The sequence below is a fragment of the Dermacentor variabilis genome, chromosome 3 (genome assembly GCF_050947875.1).
Source record: "Dermacentor variabilis isolate Ectoservices chromosome 3, ASM5094787v1, whole genome shotgun sequence".
Taxonomy (NCBI): Eukaryota; Metazoa; Arthropoda; class Arachnida; order Ixodida; family Ixodidae; genus Dermacentor; species Dermacentor variabilis.
The window spans coordinates 219,907,415-219,930,673 of record NC_134570.1 but is presented as its reverse complement, the minus strand read 5'-3'; the positions used below and the strand labels follow the sequence as shown (position 1 = coordinate 219,930,673).

Below are 23,259 nucleotides of genomic sequence, written 5' to 3'. Positions count from 1 at the left end.
ACCGTTGGTTAATCGTGGTCACAAAACATAACCATCGTACAGCGAGCTTCGGCCGCTTACATGTGGCTTTTGAAATTGAAAGCGCGTTCATGGCCGTTTTCCAAGCAATTTTTCGCACTTATAAGTTGTTAAACTATCGCGAACTGTTCATTAAAGTTACTAAAAGGTCACTGATTACTACGTAGTAAACTTCACCGTAAACAGACAAAAAGTGAGTAAATTTAGCGTCAAAATCGCTAAAATGGCAACACTGATGAACTACCGGCAAATTATAAAAGCAAATTTGATTTTAGGTTTTCAAAGTTGGTTAGGTGAGACGGCCGCAACAAACATGGCATGACGTAAATGATGGCAGATTAAACTTGTTTTGGACAGCCTAGTGATAGCTTTCTCAGGAATGCAGGCTTGGAAGAACCGAGGTTAAACAGCGCGAATAGAACAAGTCACAAGAAAACAAATACCACCGACAAGCGGTGTGTGTCAGTACACTTGTCTGTAGTATTTGTTTCTTTGTGTCCTTGTTTTATTCGCGCTGTTTAACCTCAGTTCTAAATATGAACCAACTAGCCCTCATCAAGATCTTGCTAAAGGCTTGCAAGGCACGTCGCACAGGAGTCTCACACCGCAATGTGCGGGGTAACACTTGGCTACGTAGCGCGGCCGGCCCAGCGTCCTCCGCTACAGCACGTGGAGGTGAGGCCCAAAGGCCGAGGTTACGCAACTAACAAATCGTGAGCCCAATTTGGAGAGAAAACTTGGCCTCAGATGTTGTTTAGCTGTACTTCTGCAGTGTGTAGCCGACAGCGCCCGCTTTCACGAGTGTGTGCGCTTAGGGGCGGGGAAGGATAAATGACGTACTTTTCCTTTTTGAGTTCTGACTGTGGGGGCAAGGGCGTACACCCTCCCGCACCCGAACTGGTAGATACACCGATGACAAGCATGGTGTCGTGCACGTACAAGCAAATATAAACACATCTCACTCGAAGACCACAAGCACTCGCTTTCGCAGCGCTGGCGTGATGAAGACCGTCCGCAGCAATAAGCGAACGCTTCGTGCTGCCTCAGTTTCACTGCGAGAAAACTTTTCATGACCAAATAAGTGAAAGCAGTTTTGAAAGTTCTGGGAACCTCAATTGCACTTGCAGTTTCAATTACACAATTAACAAATGAATTACTACCAATCAATGCCTAGATCAAGACTTGAAAGGCTACTGCAGACTTGCAGAGGTCGGGAAATTTACTAACTGTTACCGAGTAGATCCTGTATGCTATATAAATACCAGTGATGAGTGCGCTGAAGAACCAATGGGACAGACTCCACGTGCAAGTGGTGAAGAGGCCACACCCCTATTATCAGGGCATCAAGCCGCTTTCTGTAGGCAATAGTGATCTTGGTTGGGGCACTAGGCAAATATATTCTCGGGTTTAAAAAGTGAGGAGGGGCAGACGACCTACTCACCCCGCCCCCCCCCATTAGATACGCCTATGCTTAGGAGTAAGGAACGATGGCGAATACCTTCGGCTTGCCGGGGACACTGTTCGCTTCAGCAACAGTGTAGACGAGTTAACACAAATGATTGAGGACCTTAACAAAGAGAGTGTAAGAGTGGGGTTGAAGGTTAATATGCAGAAGACAGATAATGATTAATAAGCATGCAAGCGAACAAGAGTTCAGAATCGCCAGTCAGCCTCAAGAGTCTGTGAAGGAGTAAGTTTAGCTAGGTCAATTAATCACAGGTAACGCTGATTATGAGAAAGAAATTCATAGAAGAATAAAAGAGGGTTGGATCGCATACGGCAGACATTGTCAGCTCCTGACTGGAAGCCTACCGTTATCATTGAAAAGGAAGGTATACAGTCAATGCATTTTACCGGTGCTGACATATGGGGCAGATACTCGGAGGCTGACAAAGAAGCTTGAGGACAAGTTAAGGAACGCGCAAAGAGTGATGGAACGAAGAATGCTAGGCATACCCTTAAGATACCGAAATAGGGCGGTTTCGACGAGAGAGCAAACAGGTATAGCCAATATTCTAATTAAGAATAAAAGAACAAAATGGCGCTCGGCAGGTCATCTAATGCGCAGTTAGATAATCGTTGGACCATTAGAGTACGGTTACGAAGAGAAGGGAAGCGCAGTCGAGGACGGCAGAAGACTAGGTGGTGTGGCGAAATTAGGAAATTTGCGGGTGCTAGTTGGAATCGGTTGGCGCAGGATGGGGGTACTTGCATATCGCAGGGAGAGGCCGTCGCCCTGCAGTGGACATAAAATAGGCTGCTGCTGCTGATGATGAGGAGTACTTGTAGAAATTGATTCACCCTTCTTATACAGTTTTATCTTGACTATAGTATGTACTATGTTCATGGTCTTGTATCGAGCTTTGTCTTCCTCTTCTCTTTTTTGCCATTACATATTTATTTTCAAAGAGCTACAATGTAGTTTCGTTTTGTTATCATTTCTCCTCTGTGTAATGCCCCGAACAAGCCTTTAGGGTAGCTGAAAAAAAAATTAACCGAAATGGACTCGTCCGAAGTGCTATCCTCAAACGATCCTCAACAAGCTTTCACGCAGTTTATAACAATGCTCTTTTTGCTTTTCAACCCTACTCTCACAAACAAAAATTTCGAAGAAAGGTGGCATCACCACAGAAGCCCTGGCTCACGGACCACCTCTATAAAGCTATGCACTGTCCTGAAAATCTCCACACGAAAAAGATCAACTGCCTATTATTACCAAACAACTTGCTCGATACAAAAAGGCTTCCAACTACCTTGGTGTTCTGCGGAGAAATGCGAAAAGGAATTATATTTAAAAACTACAGAGTCACGTAGTGACACCAGAATGAAAGTGACACAACCTATCAAAATCAGAATCAACGTATCAGAATCAAAGGGACACAAGAGAAGTACGCGGGAAGTTTTATCAAGAATCATTCATAATAACGGGGTTTATAGTAGTCCACTTGAGGTTTTTTGTGATACCTTCTTCATTAACGCTACCGACTATGTATCATGCTGCGACATGTCTTTCAAACAGATTCCTCGTTAATTATTGTATTTTGCAACCTCACCTGGCAAAATAATGTCGATAATTAAAAGGGTTGTGAAAGCAGCACTAAAAAACACAGGGAAAGGGCCACATGACGGTATCAGGGCTTTCCACCCGTTCGCCGCCGGCGCGAAGTCTTCGACGGGGTATGCAAGCAGATTCGTCGTTCCGTACTCAAGCGAACACAGTGAAGTAGTCAGAGTTGGGAGTAAGAGAGGAAAAACAATATTTATAGACTGACAACGACACAGAATTTAAACGAAACACAAGAACACGAACACACATACACGAATCTAGATCAATGACGAACACAAAACAAATACAACGAACAGTCAACAGGAAATATAGAAATTAACAGTGCACAAAACAGACTTACCGGTGGTCTACTAAACAGAGTTCAAAAGAAAGCAAATGATGGCATACGCATCGCCGAGCAGCAACAGGAAGTCCGTAAAGCCTTGAGTCGACGGCAGCGCTTTACTGAAGAACGCTGACAAGCCAAACTCTTTTCGGTTGATGCGATTGCTGGGCTGGGTTTCGCAGGAGTCTAGGACTGACGTGTTCCCTCGAGCGGGTTGAGCTAATTTGAGGGTAAGTACCATGACCTCCGTTGGAGACGTTGGTGTGCAGTCTCATACGTGAACTAGTATTCTCGCAGTTCAGTCGCGGCTAGGCGGCCCAGGTGATACTGGACCGCACTAGCTCCTTGACGCTTATCAGCAGATTGCAGACTCAGATTCTAGGCTGCTTAGCTCGGTCTAAAACCTGCGTTCAAATAACTTCTCCTTTTCCTAGTTCCCTGCGCTGGGGAACGACAGATATCCATGACGATCCAATAAAGTTCACCCAATTTTATCCCGGCTCCTCCTAAGGTCTTGCCCGCGTCCTTTTTAATTAAGGGCTAGGGAAAGGGTCATTCCCCCCTGCTGTCAAGGCTGCGCACTTGTGTTGCCCCACACAAGCACACCCTCGAGTCTGTGGCGGACCTCTATTGTCTGTTCACAAACACAGGAGAAACGACGGCAGGCGGCCACACGGCGGTGTTGGAACAGATACACTGTCAGGAATCCGTGGACACAGGATCGCTCAGAGACACCACATATTTCGGAGCATTCGCACCCTGCCTATTTAGAAGCTTCTTAATGCACGTGCGGGGCAGAGAATACGCAGAGATTCCTACAAAAAGCTGTCGGGGCGTCACAATTTCGCCGACGACAAAAAAAAAATTAAAAATAAAACACTAATCTCTAAACCTGCCTTCGACTTCTTTCGGCTGGTTGCCCGAATGGCCGGCAATAACCGTCTTGCCCGCCGGTTCCTATTTCCACGACCTTTTGGCGCCCGTTGATCGGTGCTTCGCCGAAACGAATAATGCCGCACGGTGACAACTACCACCAACTTTCAAACTATTATAAAATAATGTTCGCTTTCACGAGTGCCACTTTCGTGAAAAAGAAAGGAGAAACACCGTTCCATGTATGCAAAACCCTATACACACAATATACATTGTGTACTATACAAAAAAAAAGTTAATCGAGCGGAAAACTCATGCGCTAGCTAATATCGCAAGGAGCGACAAACCTCTTCACATGAGCCGTGATGCCCGGCCCATAGAATTCTTCAGAAATCCCATGCTTAGATTTCTGAACGCCTAAGTGACCAGCCATTACACCGTCAAGTGCTGTTTTTAGCAAAGCATCTCGGTGGCACCTCCGCACCAACAGCTGACGCACTGTCCGTCAATTCTTCCCATGTGTAGCACCGATGTAGTAGCCCCTTCTTGCGTTTGAATTCGACACTTCCGTTCTGATTTGAGAATGTCTGCATCCGGTTTGTCCCAGCGAAACATTGCTTAAGCGTCTCGTCCCATCTGTGCTCACTCGCGTACCCGTCCTCGCCTGGTAACTCTGCCACAGCCTCGGGAGCCTGCTGTTTGGGAAACCTTTACTGCTCCGCCTGTGCCCGGGGGCGGGTGAGAGCTGCCGCCACGGGTTCTTGTTGCGTCTTGTCTCTACCGCCATATTGCTAAGTCTCCTATTTTGGATCCTCCAGGGTTCTTGCGCCTTCTATATTTCGTACAATTAGGTCATACAGCGGTTCTCGATTCATCTCACCTTAAGAGGGCCGGTAAAGCACGGGGTGTCGACTTCCATCCGCGCCTTGGGCAGAAGCTTGACCGTTCCGCCAACCAAATAGACGAGGCTGCTTGCGCCAATTAAATTGTCTTCGTTCACCAGGTCAGCCTTTACAATCACCGTTGTGCACCTTGTGTGCCGCATTACTGAGACCTTTCTCCCTCCAGGGTCTCGGAAGCAACTGGAAGGGCCTTGCGCGACAAATCTTGTCCGCGTCGCCATTATCGCGTTGATGACGGGAACTTTCTCCCCATTTTTCAGCTCGAGATAGCCGTCGCGTATCTGAACCTGGTGATCTACTTTGGTGGGTGCGTAAAGTACGATGTCTGTAGTCAGTTATTAGAGGCCGCTCGGGCAGTTGTACAATCTGTAACCCTTTCCACCACTCTTGTACCAGATGATGGCCGCGGGTTTGTTGCGACATAGCTGGGGTGGGTGGTTGCCGCGATTGCAGAACTAACAACGTGGTAGTGGCGGGCGGCCGTTTACAGTTTCCTGTCTCTCGGCTACGACTGGATCACTTTTTTTTGTTTTCGCAAAATTTGCTGCCCCCTGAGCTTCCATGAATTGGTCTGCCAAGGCTAACTGATCGTTCCAAGATTCTGCCTTCCTCTCCTATAGGTAAAGCGATAAATTCGGACCACAACCGTGCAGAAATCTCTCTCTAATCAGCAGTGCGCGAAGCGAGCTGTACTCAGTATTGGTTCTTGAAAATTCGACTCATCTATTGAAATAATGACTTAGCCGCGCTGAATATTGGGTTGGCGCTTCAGCCCCCACTGGTTTCTCTTTATTCAGCCTGTCTCGAGACCCATTTGCTGTGTAGCGAAAGCGCCTCAGGAAAGCGGTCTTTACTATTGACGCGTGTATTCTATGCAGACGACGACGACGACGATGGGAGCACTAACGGACTCCGCCTAGTGGGTCAGAGTGAGATTGGTTGATGACGAAGAAGACGTGTCTCTGCTCTGTTTGTTTTTGAAAAGATTGTCCTGTTGTTCGTGAAGAACGTCTCCCTGTGTTCTGTCCGTTTTGTATCGCGACACTGGTGGAGGTGCTGGGTACTGACCACGGCTGATGTGTCGGAGTCCTTCTGGGAGTCGTTCATCTAGCCCGGACGCGCTGTCGCAAGTTACGACAACCATGCATCGCTTTAGTCGTCGACTGCTAGGCCTTGCCCCGGAGTTCTCCGCTCTTCAACCACCTCTCTCCAGGAGCTGCACACATCTCGCAGTGACCGAAACCAGTCCAACACAAGCACCCCGAAAGCAGTCGGCTTCCCAGTCCACAACAGGTAACCGTTCTGCATCTGCTGGTACCCGATCGCTATCGCGGAGCAGTCTTCGAAGACATTGAAGCCTGGCTGGACAAGTATGAACGCGTCGCACAGATTAATCAGTGGACTGAGCAGCAAAAGCTCTCCCACGTCTATTTCGCCCTTGACGACAGTCGCCGTACTTGGTTCGAGAACGGCGAAGGTAGCCTCACGAGCTGGCATGACTTTCGGCAGAAGTTCACCGATACTTTTGCGAGTGCCGACCGACGCGACCGCGCCCAGCAAATGATGGAGCTGCGCGTGCAACAACCTAATGAGTCGGTCACAATGTTCACCGAGGACATGGCCCGCCTCTTTCGTAGAGCCGACCCGAACATGACCGAAGATAGGAAGTTGCGCTACCTCATGCGAGGTGTAAAAGAGCAGTTGTTCGCGGGGCTTGTGCGCAATCCGCCAGTCACTGTTAGTGAGTTTGTCAAAGAGGCTACGGCTATTGAGCGGGCCCCTCATCAAAAATGCAGGCAACACGATCGACTGTCCACCAGCACTACAATCAATGCCGCCGCAGTGACTACCGAGTATCAGAACTCCTTGCGTGAGTTGGTCAGAGAGCTCATCAGACAGGAAATTCAAAAGATCCTGGCACCGACACTAGATAGACCCGCCGCGTCAATCCCGAAGTGGTGCGTGATGAAATCCGGCAGGCGTTCCCGGTAACCGATCATCAAGACCACCAGCGACCCCTGAGTTACGCCGCCGCTGTACGATGTCCACCACCGGTTGCAACCACATCACCGTACCAACAGCCTCCAACAGCCGCTCCTTGGTCGTCGCCGCAAGAGGAGGCTTCGAGGCGCGCAGCCGTTATGCCGCTTCAGTCATACCGCCAGCCGTCGTTCGCCGCGTCTTGGTCACCGCCGCAAAACGACGCTACGGGACGGCCGCAACTTCGGAGAACCGACGTATGGCGCACTGTCGATAGGCGCCCACTCTGTTTTCACTGCAAAGGCGCCGACCATATTTCGCGTCATTGCTGGCATCGTGACACACAATTTCGACTTCTTCGTCAGTGGTACTATGGTCGACGGGCAAATGACGACGCCATGCTACGCCGCGACGACGCTGCTTTTCAGGGACCCCCAACAGCGCACCCGAGTGACGAATCCATGCCCAATGATCGGTCCGATTTCGGCCGTCGATCGCGCTCTCCAACTCCTCCACATCAGATGGCTTCATCTACTGGACGTACTTTTGCAGAGGTCCGAGGACGAAGGTCGCCCAGCCCCCGTCGGGGAAGCTGAAGGCGGCGACCTCTGGGGGCAAGGTTGCAGGCCCGCCACAAGACACTAAAGAGCCCCCAACACCCTCGCTGCAGAACGACGTGAAGCCGATAAATACTGAAGAAATTGTAAGCGCCGACATTGATGTTTTCGTGAATGAGCAACCGGTGACAGCGTTAGTCGACACTGTTGCCGACTTCTCTATAATGAATCAGGAACTCGTCCTCCACCTGAAGAAAGTAAAGACGCCATGGACGGGACCTCACATAAGGACGGCAGGCGGCCAATTACTGATGCCTACTGGAAGATGTACTGCTAGAGTTAACATCGGGGACTCTTCTTTCGTGGCCGCTTTCATCGTCCTTCCTGTATGCTGCAAAGATTTGATTATTCGAATGGACTTCCTGAAAGAATATGGCGCCGTAGTTAACATCCCGGACCGCATGGTGACGTTTTATAAGAGCTCCGGTTTAGTCCATTGCTTATCGCCGCAACACAACTGCTTTCGTCTAACAGAAGACGACGTCGTCATCCCCCCTCGATCGTGTGCCCTTGTTTCAGTAGCATGCGACATACCGTTTCGTTGCGAAGGAGTTGCCGACCAAATAACCTCGTTGTTGTTTACTCAGGGTATCTCGGTCGCACGAGGAATCGTGAATGTCACCGACGGGCGCACAAACCTGTTGCTAACAAATTTTAGCACAGAGTGACGGCACCTCCCCAAGGGCGCGGCTGTGGCTTATTTTGACGGCGTTCCAGATATTCGTGGCTGCTTTTCACTACTCTAAGAAGCGCCTACGCGAGACAAAGCTCCTGTATTTGACGTTAGCACTGCTTTGTCGCAGCACGAACGAGAGCGGCTTTTTGCGCTATTGGCCAAGTTCAACGACTGTTTTGCGTCGACGTCCAGCGTCGGTCGGACGCCTCTGACAAAGCACCGAATAATTACAGAGGATACGGTAAGACCAATTCACCAAAATCCATATCGTGTGGCACCTAGACAACGTGAAGCCACACAACAATGACACAAATGCTTGAAGATGACGTGATCCAACCATCGACGAGACCCTGGGCATCTCCTGTAGTTCTAGTCAAGAAAAAAGACGGCAGCTTGCGTTTCTGTGTGGACTACCGAAAGCTAAATAAGGTGACAAAGAAAGACGTATACCCGCTTCCCCGCATAGATGATTCACTCGACAGGCTTCGACAGGCACGTTACTTCTCTTCAATGGACATAAAACGCGGATATTGGCAAATGGAAGTAGACTCGAGAGACCGTGAAAAAACTGCTTTCGTGACACCAGATGGCCTATACGAATTTACAGTCTTGCCTTTCGCTTTGTGTTCTGCCCCTGCTACGTTTCAACGCCTCACGGATACTGTACTTTCGGGTCTGAAGTGGAAAACCTGCTTAGTGTACCTAGACGACGTCATCGTGTTCTCCGCAACGTTTGAAGAACACCTCGAACGGCTTGAAGTGGTTCTGCAGTCTATACGGTCCGCCGGCCTCACCCTGAACCCGCAGAAGTGCCACTTTGGCTTCGAGGAACTCCAGTTTCTCGGTCACGTCGTCAGCCACGTAGGTGTCCGGCCGGATCCTTAAAAAATTGCAGCCGAAGCCCAGTTTCCCGTACCATCCGATAAAAAGGCTGTCAGACGCTGCCTCGGCCTTTGTGCCTACACTATTGTGTAGTCCGCTGCGTCGTCCGGCGGTAACCTTCCGTAAACTCTAAGCGCTTCTACGCTTAAAGAAGTCCAAATCGCGCTGAACGACTGGCCTTTGGGCCACTTCTAACCTCTGGCGATGCTCTCCAACCGCCGCATAAATGCGTCCAAATCGTGCCTTCTTTCATCGAAGGAGGCGAGAAGCCTGCTAGTGCTTATCCGGAAACTGTGCTCCTCCGGCACTTATAGGTGCTCGCTGCTAGTCCTGCTTCCTTTGCCACTTCGATTAAGCTGAATATTTCATTGTAACAGCTGTACTTCCGGCTCTCTGGCCTCCTTCACCGCCACTCGCCCCTTCTTCGTGCTCTTTCTCATTTTCCTCTCGAGCGAAGCCCCACTGTTCTCGGGCCTGCCCCTGCTGTTCTGCAACCCATGTCCTTAGCTGAGCGCCCTCTAGGCCTAACTGTTTGCCTTGTTCTATCCACTTGTCGAACTCCATTCACTCCAAAATGCACTACACCTCCAAAACTTGCGCGGTCACAATTCGCACGCTCGGGCATTCGACATTTAACAATACTGTTTCAGTAGCACTAACCGATAAATCTCCACGGTACTCGCTCTTTGTTCACTGTGCTGCTTTTGTACAGAACGCCCTGCCTGCGGATGGAAATTTAATGTCACGGCTTGTCACCCGTTCGCCGTCGGCGCGAAGTCGTCGACGGGGTATGCAAGCCGGTTGGTCGTTCCTTACTCAAGAGAACACAGTGAAGGAGTCCGAGTCGGGAGAAAGAGAGAAAAGAATAATTATTGACTGACAACGACACACAATTTAAATTAAACACAGAAAATAGAAGAACGCCAACACACATGCAGTTAACCTAGATCAAAGAGGAAGACAAAAGACATACAACAAACAGTTAACAATAAATATAGAAATTAACACTACACAAAACACACTGAACGGTGGTCAACTAAACACGGTTCAAAAGAAAAGAAATGATGACATACACATAGCCGTTTAGCGGAAGAAAGTCCATAAAGCGTGGAGTGGACGGCAGAGCTTTACCAAAGAACGCTGGGTAGCCGATGTCGTTGCGGTTGTGGCGATTGCAGGGCAGGGTTTCCCGGGAGTCTAGGTCAAACGTCTTCCCTAGAGCATGTTGAGCTAACTTCAGGGGAACTACCGTGAGGTTCGCTGTAGACATTGGTTTGTCGTCTCTTACGCCAACTAGTCAGTCGTAGTTCAGACGCCGCTAGGCGGCCCAGGCGATACTGGACGGCACTAGCTCCTTGAAGCTTCTCAGAAGGTTGTAGGCTCAGCTTCTAGGCGGCTTAGCTCATTCTAAAACCTGCGTTTAAATAACTTCTCCTTTCTCTTGTTCCCTCTGTTGGGGAACAGCAGATATTCTGGAGGATCCAATCAAGTTCACCCAATTGTATTCCGGCTCCTCCCAAGGTCTTAGCCGCGCCCTTGTTAATTAAGGGGAAGGGAACGGATGTATCCCCCCTGCTGTAGAGGTCGCGCACTTGTGTTGCCCCACACACGCACACCCTCGAGTCGGTGGCGGACCTCTATTGTCTGTTCACAAACACAGGAGAAACGATGGCAACCGGCCATACGGCGCTGTCGGCACACACACACTGTGAACAATTTGTGGACAGAGGATTGCACAGAGACACCACATATTTCGGAGTATTCGCACCCCTGCTTTTTAGAAGTTGTTCAGTGCAAGCGCGGGGCAGAGAATACACAGGGATTCCAAGAAAAAGCCGTCAGGGCGTCACGGTCACGTTGACGACAAAAAGACAATAATCTCTAAACTTGCCTTCGACTTCTTTCGGCCGCTTCACCGAGGGGCCGGCAATAATCCTTTCACTCGCCTGTCCCCATTTGCACGCCCTTTTGTCTCCCGTTGACCGCTGCTTCGCCGAATCGAATAAGGCCGCCCCATCACAGACGGGCACTGTGATGTGTACTATGTGTCCCCGTCCCTGCTTTCTTAGTGCTGCTTTCACGAGTGCTCGACCATCAACCAACTCGCCCGAACGAGCGTTCTGCGTAATATTTAGACCTTACGATCAGCGCGCGTTGGCATCGATAACATTAATCTACGTTATACCAAGACGATTGCACGGAATATTGCTGACGTTCTTTCTGTTACCATTACCCTCATTTTCAAAAACCGTAATCGCGCGCTTTTTCAGAACTGCAGGTTTATTTGCAAGATTTCGTTTTTTAGCAATGTTATCAAAAGATAGCAGAAGACAAATAATAAATGTTTAAGTATATTTGATGTCCTTTCTCTGTCAGTTTCGCTTTTGTTCCACCTGTCAGACTGTTATAGCCCTAATTCCACCGAAGGACAGTATTAAAGAATGCTATTGACAGAGCTAAATTTGGAGCCTCTAAAATCATCGACTTAATTAAATCATTGGACAATATTATACTCAATATCCCTTTCTCTAAATTTGAAGCAATCAATATAATCGGTCCGCCACTGCTACGTATCCGCCATTACCTACAAGATAGAAATCTAGTCGTCAGTGCATCTCGAACCTACTCAAATGTAAGAAGTTTACGAGTACCTCAGAGGTGTATATACGTCCACGCCTACAACTAACTTAATTATTTAAGCAGCGGGCTCTCATCTTCTAAATGCATTCTTCACTGCCATATCTAACTCTAAGTGTCTGACATCCTTAACAAATAAACAAAACGAAGACCTCATGGAATTGACTACATGGTGTACTACATGGTAATGAATCATAACAAGACCAAGTTTACTATTATCACATCACATCAACAATCTCCCGAACACATGCACTCAATTTAAATCAAAATGTCACTTGATCTCAGAAATTGATCACTAAACTATTTTTGGTTAGAATTTCATAGGCACCTTAACATTTCCCTTGGCATAGCAAACCTAAAAAATCACAGGGTCTCTTAAGATCTTTGTTATGAAGTGAACGGTGAAAGCTCTTCTTCCTCTTATCATTCGCCTCTTTCTCTTTGCCTCTTCTCTTTCTCTTCCTTCTTTTGGTCATTACTGCTCACTACAAAGCATTTTTAGCAATTTGTAATCAGTTGCGGTCTTTACAAGCCATCTTTAGACGTGTTCGTCATATCATAGTCATTAGTAGTCATTGCAATCATTGTAGTCATTACTGGTCATTACTGAGCATTTGAGTCCTTTCCAAGGATTGCAGCCGGTACAAGTTGTCGTTACAATATTGGCGATTTCGTAGTCATTACTACTCATTGCATGTTATTTCTGTCATTAATAGTTATTACTCCTCACTACTAAGCATCTCTAGTCATTTGTAATCAATTGTGGTCAATGCAAGCCGTCATTAGACATGTTGGTCATATCCGAGTCATCAGTAGTCATTACAAGTCATTTTAGTCATTATTAGTCATTAGTGGTCATTACTAACCGTTTTAGTCATTTCTAATCAATTGTAGTCGTTACAATTTGTTGTTATACATATTGGTCATTTCGTAATCAGTAGTAGTCATTACAATACGTTTCAGTCATTATTAGTCATACTAGTCATTACCAAACATCATTAATCATTTAAATCAATTGTAGTCGTCACAGGTTGTCGTTAGACATAATTGTCATTTCATAGTCATTACTAGTCAGGACAAGTCATTTCAGTCGTTATTGGTGATTATAGCTCACTAGTAAGCATATGTAGTGATTTGTAATGAACTGCGGTCATTACAAGCTGTAGTTAGACATATTAGTCATTTCGCAGTCATCAGTAGTCATTTCAAGTCATTAGTAATCATTATAAGTCATTACTAGTGATTACTAACCTCTACCAATCTCTATTACAACGTAATCATTCACTAACTGTCACAATCGATCATTTGTTATTCTTTTCTGTCTTTAACCTGTCTCCATTAGGCGTGATGACGCTTTGGCGGACACTGCGGCGGTCAGATCTGCTGACACAAACTTCACCATGAGCCTAGAGAGGCTCGTGCATTGAAAAGAAAATGGAATACGGAAATCAATTACTACGAACGAATAGCATTTTGAGCGTAACCGTAGTTGTTAAATGTAACCTTGCAATTTTTTAAAATTTTCAATGCTCTAAATGATAACGCACTGCCTGCTTAACGGCGATATCTTTCTTTAGCGCGAAATGTGCAATGGCTTGCGTTATGTGTTTGTCGATTTATTGGTTTGATAGTCTTTTATTTGTAATTTTATTTCCTGTAACGAGGTAGTCTCTGCCAGATAATATAGCGAATAAAACTGATGATTACGCGCCTATACAACTGCCGTGAAGAGTAATGTGCTTGTAACTTACCGGTAACAGTTGTTGTGGAACTTGTTATAGCTGGATAATGCTAGTAACGTGCCAAATCCAGGCCCAAGGGAGAAAAATATTTGTGTAGCAGCGTCAATCCACACCTGTAAAAAGGACCATTCGAATGATTTGTCTCTGACACAGCAACATAATGAAGGTGAAGATAATTTACTCAGAAATAAATTAGATATTCGGTCTAGTAAAGCCAATTGCAAGTTAGCTTCTCTCGCAAGTGCACTGCGAGTAAAAAAAGAGCAACAACAAATGTGTCTCTGTCGCCGAATTGCGATGCGGCTTTTGCCACTTAGGAGGTGACTGGAAAGGATCACCAATTATAGAGGCCTAACGCGACCCCGATAATGCACGTCCTGTAGTGAAAATGTAAATTCAGCAGTGGCCATCACAACGCCACAACAAGTGGACAAAAAAATTAGGTGGTGACTCAGTAATAAATAATGAGATAGTGTTCTCATATCCTAAAATGACAATATGAAGTGAAAAATAGTTGTCTTCTCTCGCTAAACCTTTGTTTATTTTATTTTCTTCCCACATTCAGTACTTCGATGTGCAACCGTCCCACCATGATCTTTATCTCTGTGTTCGGTGATTTGCGAATTCTTTGATGATAAAGATTTATTGAAATCCCCTTTGAAACGGCGTGGTGAGAGCAAGCCATCTGGCCTGCTTGCGTTAATCAGCTACAGGCTTTTCATTCTAGTATTTTGTGTGTAAATTTCCTTAACAGTTTATCTGAACGACATACTTCTATACCTACGTTGCACCGCTGTAATGGATCTGGTCGAAACAATCGCTTTCCTGCTTTTTTAGAGTGCAGTTCTTAGGCTCCCGTTCCAGCGGCGAGTGTCGGCGTCGTACGTCGTAACCGAGCGAATGGGCATACAGAAAGATGAGAGCGAACGCGGAGCGCAGCGGGCAATGAAAGGCGATGAGAGGCAAGAAAGCGCGAGGAGGAAAGTGGAGGAGGAGGGTACGGTGAAAGCGTGAGAAGAGAAGCATAGTGCCGTGCAAGACGGACACTGCTACAATGGCTACCGGATAGCGCCAGAGTAACGCGCGTCGTTAGGGTGCATCGATGCGTGCCCCCGCGAAAGGAGCGGAGGTGCGCATCGGAGGCACTCCAGTCGTCGTCATGTTCACTAAACCGCTGCATGAGGAGATGCCGGTCTGCGGCGTCTGCTGTCAATCGCGGTGACGCGTCAGCCACGCGCTGTCTCTCGCTATCTCCCCATTAGCGAAGCAGTCGCGCCGGACTATGCTCCGTTTGCAACGTGCTTCACGAGACAGATTGTCCGCGCGAGGCAATATATGGGGAAATGAAAACACGTATAGAGCTGCGCTCAAATTTCGCATACTGGCTATCGTAATCACTGGTGAAATTTTTCAAGCAAAAGTCTAAACCTAGCTTCTTTATCTCGACTGCTCGCCGGTTGATGCTTCCGATGGGAACGACCCAATCATCCTGAGAGAAGGTAACACGTGGTGGAGTACGTCTAGGCAGGCTTGGAATGTTAGCCAGAGCTTAAGCACTTGGTTTTGCAAAGCCTGAGCTGTGCCCTAAGTTATGGAGGAAGGTAAAAAAGCTAGAAGGGACCATCACGTCACAATTTTGAAGCACAGTCATAAAAAACAGAGCAGAAGTAGGCCCCAGTCATGTGACCGACAAATGTTACATTCTAGTCACCTCAATTTGGTTGCATCTGCTGCTGTTGTTTCGGAATAGGCACACACGGTAGGTATAAAAACACTTACGCCGATGTTAGTGAAAGTTCAAGCATGTGACGCAGTTGAGTCTGTGTTGTGTGAGTCAGGTGACTCACCGAACCACCTCACGCTACGTAGACGCCGCTCGCCACTTAAGCAGCCGACAGATGCCAAGGGAGCAAAGGCATCGGGTAAGCGGAATTGTGGCCAACAACTCGAGGACAACCTCAAGGACAACGTTTCGAGGAGGTTTCAGGGATTGATTGAGGAATTGAAAACATTATTATTCCTCCATGCGGGGGTGCCACCTTTTAACCTACACGAAAATAAGGTGGGAGGACGAAGCAGTCCCCGCGCGTTGAGGACGGCGACTATAGCGATAGCGGATAGCTCGACGGTGGTCGTCTTCAGCCTGGCTCTGGAGCAGTGCCTCCCAGGCTTCTCTGCTGTCAATGTTTTCCTTGGCCCTTGGGAAGCCAGCACACTCCCATATTACATGGTCTAGCGTACCGTTCTCTTTACAAATTTTGCAGAGTGCGTCGTTATAGTCCGTCGTCTGATTTAAGTAGATCTAATAGGGTGATGTATAATTGTTTCCCTGGAGGCGCCGCCAAATGCGAGCGTCCTCCAGAGAGAGAGAGAGAGAGACCAATGCGGAGGTGCAAAGATTCCTCTTTCGGCTTTGTAATGATCTACAATTCCCCTGTACGTGATGATGTTTCTTTGACCCCTTGAACTGGCTGCTCTAGAGTTGCCCGGTGGTAGAGTGCTCGGGCGAGCTCGTGAGGGGCTTCGTTACCTGCGACCTTTTCATGTGCCGGAACCCAAATAAAAGTTGTCCCCCTTGTCCAATCTTTTATCATCTGTCACATTACTTACGTTGCGCCCTTTCTCAACTGGTACAAAGCTGAAAAGAATAAACTGGACATCATCATCAGAGGAGCCTATAAGCAAGCCTTAGGACTACCCAACCTCACCAGCTCGGAAAATATATTACAATTAGGTATCCACAACCGCTGAACGAGTTATTCGAAGCCCAACGTCGATCTCAACTTGAGCGGCTTACCCTCACGGAAACGGGCCGCAGCATTCTAACCAAGCTTAATATCACCTACCACCGTCAACATGGAGACAAACACCCAATACCACGCGGCATTAAGCAATGGATACACGCCGCCCTAATTCTGAAAAACATGCACCCAGAGCACAACAAAGAACGCAGGAAAGCACGAGCTACCACCCTCATCAAAGCTTATGCTAAAACCGCGGGCGTCACCTTCGTCGACGCAGCTGAGTACCAAGATGGACGGCGCTTTGCGGTGGTTACCACAGCTGGCGGCTTCCTCCGACATGCTGCCAGTATCGTTACCCAAAATGCCGAGACGGCCGAGGAAGTGGCCATCGTCCTGGCCACTCTTGACCCAGACTGTCACACCATACTGAGCGATTCGAGCGCAGAAATCAACAACTACATCAAGGGTCGTATTTCTCAGCAATAACTCCGTATCTTACAGCAAGCCCCGCATTCGTCTGAAAATCAAATCGCTCTTGTCTGGGTCCCAGCACACGCCGGCGTTGTCCACTCGCACCTCAACGAGGTTACACACTCCGTAGCACCAGGACTAGCCAACCGTGCCGGAGATGGTGCAGGTGCTCCCGCAGGACGCGACCGCCTTACAAGATACAACGACCTTGTGAAGTCATTTTACCTCTCAAGAAGAACCTTCCCCACCCCTAACCACAAGTTAAACAGAGCACAGGCAACCACCCTTCACCTGTTACAGACGAATACATACCCCTCCCTCACACGCTATCACACCATAAACCCGGCATCTACCCGAGCCAGACGTGCAAGGTCTGTAAAACTGAATCAGCAACACTCCCCGACATGCTATGGGAGTGCAATCATCATCATCATCATCATCATCATCATAATCATCATCATCAGCCTAGTTACGCCCACTGCAGGGCAAAGGCCTCTCCCATACTTCTCCAACTACCCCGGTCATGTACTAATTGTGGCCATGTTGTCCCTGCAAACGTCTTAATGTCATCCGCCCACCTAACTTTCTGCCGCCCCCTGCTACGCTTCCCTTCCCTTCGAACCCAGTCCGTTACCCTTAATGACCATCGGTTAACTTCCCTCCTCATTACATGTCCGGCCCATGCCCATTTCTTTTTCTTGTTTTCAACTAAGATGTCATTTACCCGCGTTTGTTGCCTCACCCAATCTGCTCTTTTCTTATCCCTTAACGTTACACCCATCATTCTACTTTCCATAGCTCGTTGCGTCGCCCTCAATTTCAGCAGAACCCTTTTCATAAGCCTCCAGGTTTCTGCCCCATATTTGAGTACTGGTAACACACAGCTGTTATACACTTTCCTTTTGAGGGATAATGGCAAGCTGCTGTTCATGATTTGAGAATGCCTGCCAAACGCACCCCAGCCCATTCTTATTCTTCTGGTTATTTCAGTCTCATGATCCGGATCCGTGGTCACCACCTGCCCTAAGTAGATGTATTCCCTTACCACTTTCAGTGCCTCGCTACCTATCGTAAACTGCTGTCCTCTTCCGAGACTGTTAAACATTACTTTAGTTTTCTGCAGATTAATTTTCAGACCCACCCTTCTGCTTTGCCTCTCCAGGTCAGTGAGCATGCATTGCAATTGGTCCCCTGAGTTACTAAGCAAGGCAATATCATCAGCGAATCGCAAGTGCTAAGGTATTCTCCATCAACTTTTATCCCCAATTCTTCCCACACCAGGTCTCTGAACACCTCCTTTAACATGCTGTGAATAGCATTGGAGAGATCGCATCTCCCTGTCTGACACCTTTGTTTATTGGGATTTTGTTGGTTTCTTTGTGGAGGACTACGGTGGCTGTGGAGCCGCTATAGATATCTTCCAGTATTTTTACGTATGGCTCATCTACACCCTGATTCCGTAATGCCTCCATGGCTGCTGAGGTTTCGACTGAATCAAACGCTTTCTCGTAATCAATGAAAGCTACATATAAGGGTTGGTTCTATTCTGCACATTTTTCTATCACTTGATTCATAGTGTGAATATGGTCTATTGTTGAGTAGCCTTTACGGAATCCTGCCTGGTCCTTTGGGTGACAGAAGTCTAAGGTGTTCCTGATTCTATTTGCGATTACCTTAGTAAATACGTTGTAGGCAACGGACAGCAAGCTGATCGGTCTATAATTTTTCAAGTCTTTGGCGTCCCCTTTCTTATGGATTAGGATTATGTTAGCGTTCTTCCAAGACTCCGATACGCTCGAGGTTATGAGGCATTGCGTATACAGGGTGGCCAGTTTCTCTAGAACAATCTGACCACCATCCTTCAACGAATCTCCTGTTACCTGATCCTCCCCAGCTGCCTTCCCCCTTTGCATAGCTCCTAAGGCTTTCTTTACTTCTTCTGGAGTTACCTGTGCGATTTCGAATTCCTCTAGGCTATTCTCTCTTCCACTATCGTCGTGGGTGCCACTGGTACTGTATAAATCTTTATAGAACTCCTCAGCCACTTGAACTATATAATATCCATATTAGTAACGATATTGATATCAATATCCATATTAGTAACGATATTGCCGGCTTTGTCTCTTAACGCACACATCTGATTCTTGCCTATTCCTAGTTTCTTCTTAACTGTTTTTAGGCTTCCTCCGTTCCTGAGAGCCTGTTCAATTTTATCCATATTGTAGTTCCTGATGTCCGCTGTCTTACGCTTGTTGAATAACTTAGAAAGTTCTGCCAGTTCTATTCTAGCTGTAGGGTTAGAGGCTTTCATACATTGGCGTTTCTTGATCAGATCTTTCGTTTCCTGCGATAGCTTACTGGTTTCCTGTCTAACGGCGTTACCACCGACTTCTATTGCGCACTCCTTAATGATGCCCATAAGATTGTCGTTCATTGCTTCAACACTAAGGTCCTCTTCCTGAGTTAAAGCCGAATACCTGTTCTGTAGCTTGATCCGGAATTCCGCTAATTTCCCTCTAACCGCTAACTCATTGATTGGCTTCTTGTGTACCAGCTTCTTCCGTTCCCTCCTCAAGTCTAGGCTAATTGGAGTTCTCACCATCCTATGGTCACTGCAGCGTACCTTGCCGAGCACGTCTACATCTTGTATGATGCCAGGGTTCGCGCAGAGTATGAAGTCGATTTCATTTCTAGTCTCACCATTCGGGCTCCTCCACGTCCACTTTCGTCTAACCCGCTTGTGGAAAAAGGTATTCATTAGCGCATATTATTCTCTTCTGCAAACTCTATTAATAACTGTCCTCTGCTATTGCTAGAGCCTATGCCATATTCCCCCACTGACTTGTCTCTAGCCTGCTTATTGCCCACCCTGGCATTGAAGTCGCCCATCAGTATAGTGTATTTTGTTTTGACTTTGCCAATCGCAGATTCCACGTCTTCATAAAAGCTTTCGACTTCCTGGTCACCATGACTGGATATAGGGGCGTAGACCTGTACTTCCTTCAATTTGTACATCTTATTAAGTTTCACAACAAGAGCTGCCGCCCTCTCGTTAATGCTATAGAATTGCTGTATGTTACCAGCTATATCCTTATTAATCTGGAATCCGACTCCTAATTCTCGTCTCCCCCCTAAGCCCCGGCAGCACAGTACGTGCCCGCTTTTTAGCACTGTATATGCTTCTTTTATCCTCCTAACCTCACTGAACCCTATTATATCCCATTTACTACTCTCTAATTCCTCCAATAACACTGCTAGACTCGCCTCACTATATAACGTTCTAACGTTAAACGTCGTCAGGTTCAGATTCCAATGGCGGCCTGTCCAGAGCCAGGTATTCTTAGCACCCTCTGCTGCGTCACAGATCTGACCGCCGCCGTGGTCAGTTGCTTCGCAGCTACTGGGTACTGAGGGCCGGGGTTTGATTGTTGTATTCATATAGGAGGTTGTGGCCAAGTACTGCACCAGGGTGGCCAATCCTGCTCTGGTGAGAGAGTGCGTTACCGGTTCTGGTCACCGGGATCAGGCCGCACTCCAGGCCTGTTTGTGCAATTTTCTCAACATACGGTTTTTTTTATTTTCCAGTGGAGAATTGCGCGGCACCGGGATTTGAACCACGGTCCTCTTGCATGGGAGGCGGATACTCTACCGTCCCCGCAGGAGCAATCATCAATACCCAGAACTTAATCCCGTGACCCTCTCGTCGAGATGGCACGCCGCCCTGCGCAGCTCCCATCTCAACGACCAACCCTGGGCGACCGAGCAGGCCTTCGAAGCGGCGAAGAGGCAAGACCTCGACGTCCCATCGTGGGAGGCCAAGGCCCAGTTGACTAAACAACTGGTGTTCCCTAAAGTTCACTCTATCTCTCCCTCCCTCGTAGTAAGATTTTTTAGTACAATTTGGAGGGCCTCTTCCGAAATGCTCCTTTCGCTATAATTTCCACCAAATTGCCACGAAAAGTTCGGTAATCCGCCAAAGCATAGGAAAGTGGCGGAGCCGACACGAAGCACTTCCGCACTTCGTGGCGTCAGGTTTCAGGGTAACCGTTCGCCTTGAAAACGTGTACAGATGACCAAGCCACCTTTCCGAAGGCGATTCGTCGCTTTTGGGCACCTGTGGAACACAATTATGCCGTTGACCCCCGCAAACATGTAGTACAGGCCATCGAGCGAGCGTCCAGGGCCCATCGACTGCTTTCCCGTGGGAAAAAAATCGTCCTTTGCTTTATGGATGGACTTGCGAGTCCGGAACCGGGAACACATTGAAGGCCATGCCGGCCCATTCTTAAGGCAGGCAGTCCTAGTCGGCGCAGTGTCTTCTTCTCAACGTCTTGCGCCACTTAGCAGACCGGCTGACACACAATAGGCGCGTCTCAGCATGCTAACGACGTCGTACCCCACAATCTTACAATATAATGCACGTAAATCTTAAGAAGCACGGGGTGTGCAGGATAATACTATTTATTTATCTCTGCGAAAGACACAAAGCGGTTCTTTTTACTGAGCGAAAAGGCAAAACAAAAAGTGTCCCCCAAAACATCTCATTTCTCCCTATTAGGTGCCACACATCGGGACAAAATTTATCAAGAAAAACCGCAGTTTAAGCTACAGAACACCTGTTTTGGTGGAAGGATACACCACGTGCGGGTGTTCTGGATGGGTTTCTAGGCGAGAGTGCTGGCAACTCCACTGATCGCTGCGGTAAGCCTTTAAAATTTCGTCGTCAATCTTGTGTCAAGGCAAGGCATTTGAAGCGAAGAATAATGCGCGCGGTAACAGAAGACCACCCGTTATACTTGCTGTCAATTCGACGCGCCTCCATGCCTGTGACAGCAGGCGCCACTAAAAGTCATAACGTACCAAACAATCTCGAATCGTTCGCCAACCATGTGGGCTTAGTCCTACTAAAAAAGCACTGTGCACCAGGCCCGGAAAGAGGCTAGCAGAATTACGTGACGCTTCCTCATAGTATTTTCCTTCCTGCATGCCTGAAGCGACACTTGTGCCGCCATTTGATTATCGGAAGAGAGCAGAGCCTACATTAATGTACGCCTGTAAACCGCCACATGTGTAATGGTTTACATTTGGAAATCGGCGCTGGCCTTGTATTGCAACATGAAGTGTACACACAGTTCAGACGCACTTGCGCCGTCGGCACGACGGCACCTCAGCAGTGCGTGCGTAGAGCGACAAGCCCAAACTATAGGCTCGTCCCGAACGACGCTCTACCCTTATAAGTATTTCAATGTGGTTTTTAGAAAGTATTTTGAATTTGTTCTAAAGAACTGTATTGTGCTTATCCTTATTCCCTACAGAATTTTTCCTGCCGAATTCAAGATGTTATTTGGCCGCCGCGCTCTTATTGGAACTCCAAAGACACATTTCTATATATTCGCTGAATAGACGTGCATTAAGATCCTAAAGGCAAATTTCTGTATAACATTTCTCTGTAGTTGCTTTTAAGATCAAAAAGATAAATTTCTATACAACATTTCTATCGAGCCTCTTTAAAGATTCTAAAGTCAAATTTCTACGGAACATTTCTATGGAGTTGCTTTAAAGATAATAAAGACAGATTTATGTAGAACCCTTCATGGAGTTGCTTTTGACACCCTAAATGCCAATGTGTATGGAAGTTTGCTATGTAGCTGCTTTACAGACCTTAAATACAAATTTACATAGAAGATTTCTGTGCAGTCGCTTTTGAGACACTAAATACAAATGAATATATAGAACCTATGTTGATGTGTCTAGAGTTCTTGTGCTTTAATAAGGTTCTAGAGAAAAGTACTGCAGGAACTGGAGACTACAATTATTGCAATATGAGAAAAATTAGCGCTAAGACAACAAGGTGATCTGCTTAAAACGTTTATTGGCCTTAGGATTAGATACATACTTCATACATGTTACATATACGCTCCAGACTAAAAAATGCTGCATACATGCTTAAGACTAGAACGTACAACAAACAAATTGCAGCTGCCAACACGCTTGTTGGGTCAAAATGGTTGTCCTAACATACAAGACATTGTGAAAAATCTGAGTGACATACTTAACTGGACATGACACCTGACAAAAACAGCTTGAGTAGGGGAAAAAACCATCGCATTAAAACTAGAAAAGGAGCTCCTGTTCCAGCGGTGCACGATAAATTGTTGAATACAAAAGCCCGAAAATTGATTCGTATTGCCACTTCTCTTCAACGAGGACTGGAGACATTTAATGAGGACAGCTGGCTCCTTAAATACAACCGCGGTGGGACCAGGCTATCGACCAGGCATTGGTAGCTCGGGCACTTCCTTCTTCTCCTTTCTGTATCTTCTCT

The 23,259-nt window shown here is 47.2% G+C and overlaps 1 protein-coding gene across 1 annotated transcript in view; it reads right to left on the bottom strand.

The window, feature by feature from the left end:
- SerT (Serotonin transporter) overlaps positions 1-23,259 on the bottom strand; it is a 698,017-nt gene that overhangs the window by 339,445 nt on the left and 335,313 nt on the right. The window contains exon 6 of the mRNA XM_075686868.1: positions 13,729-13,832. Coding sequence (XP_075542983.1) covers positions 13,729-13,832 — 104 coding nt within the window. The remainder of the gene's footprint in view (positions 1-13,728; positions 13,833-23,259) is intronic.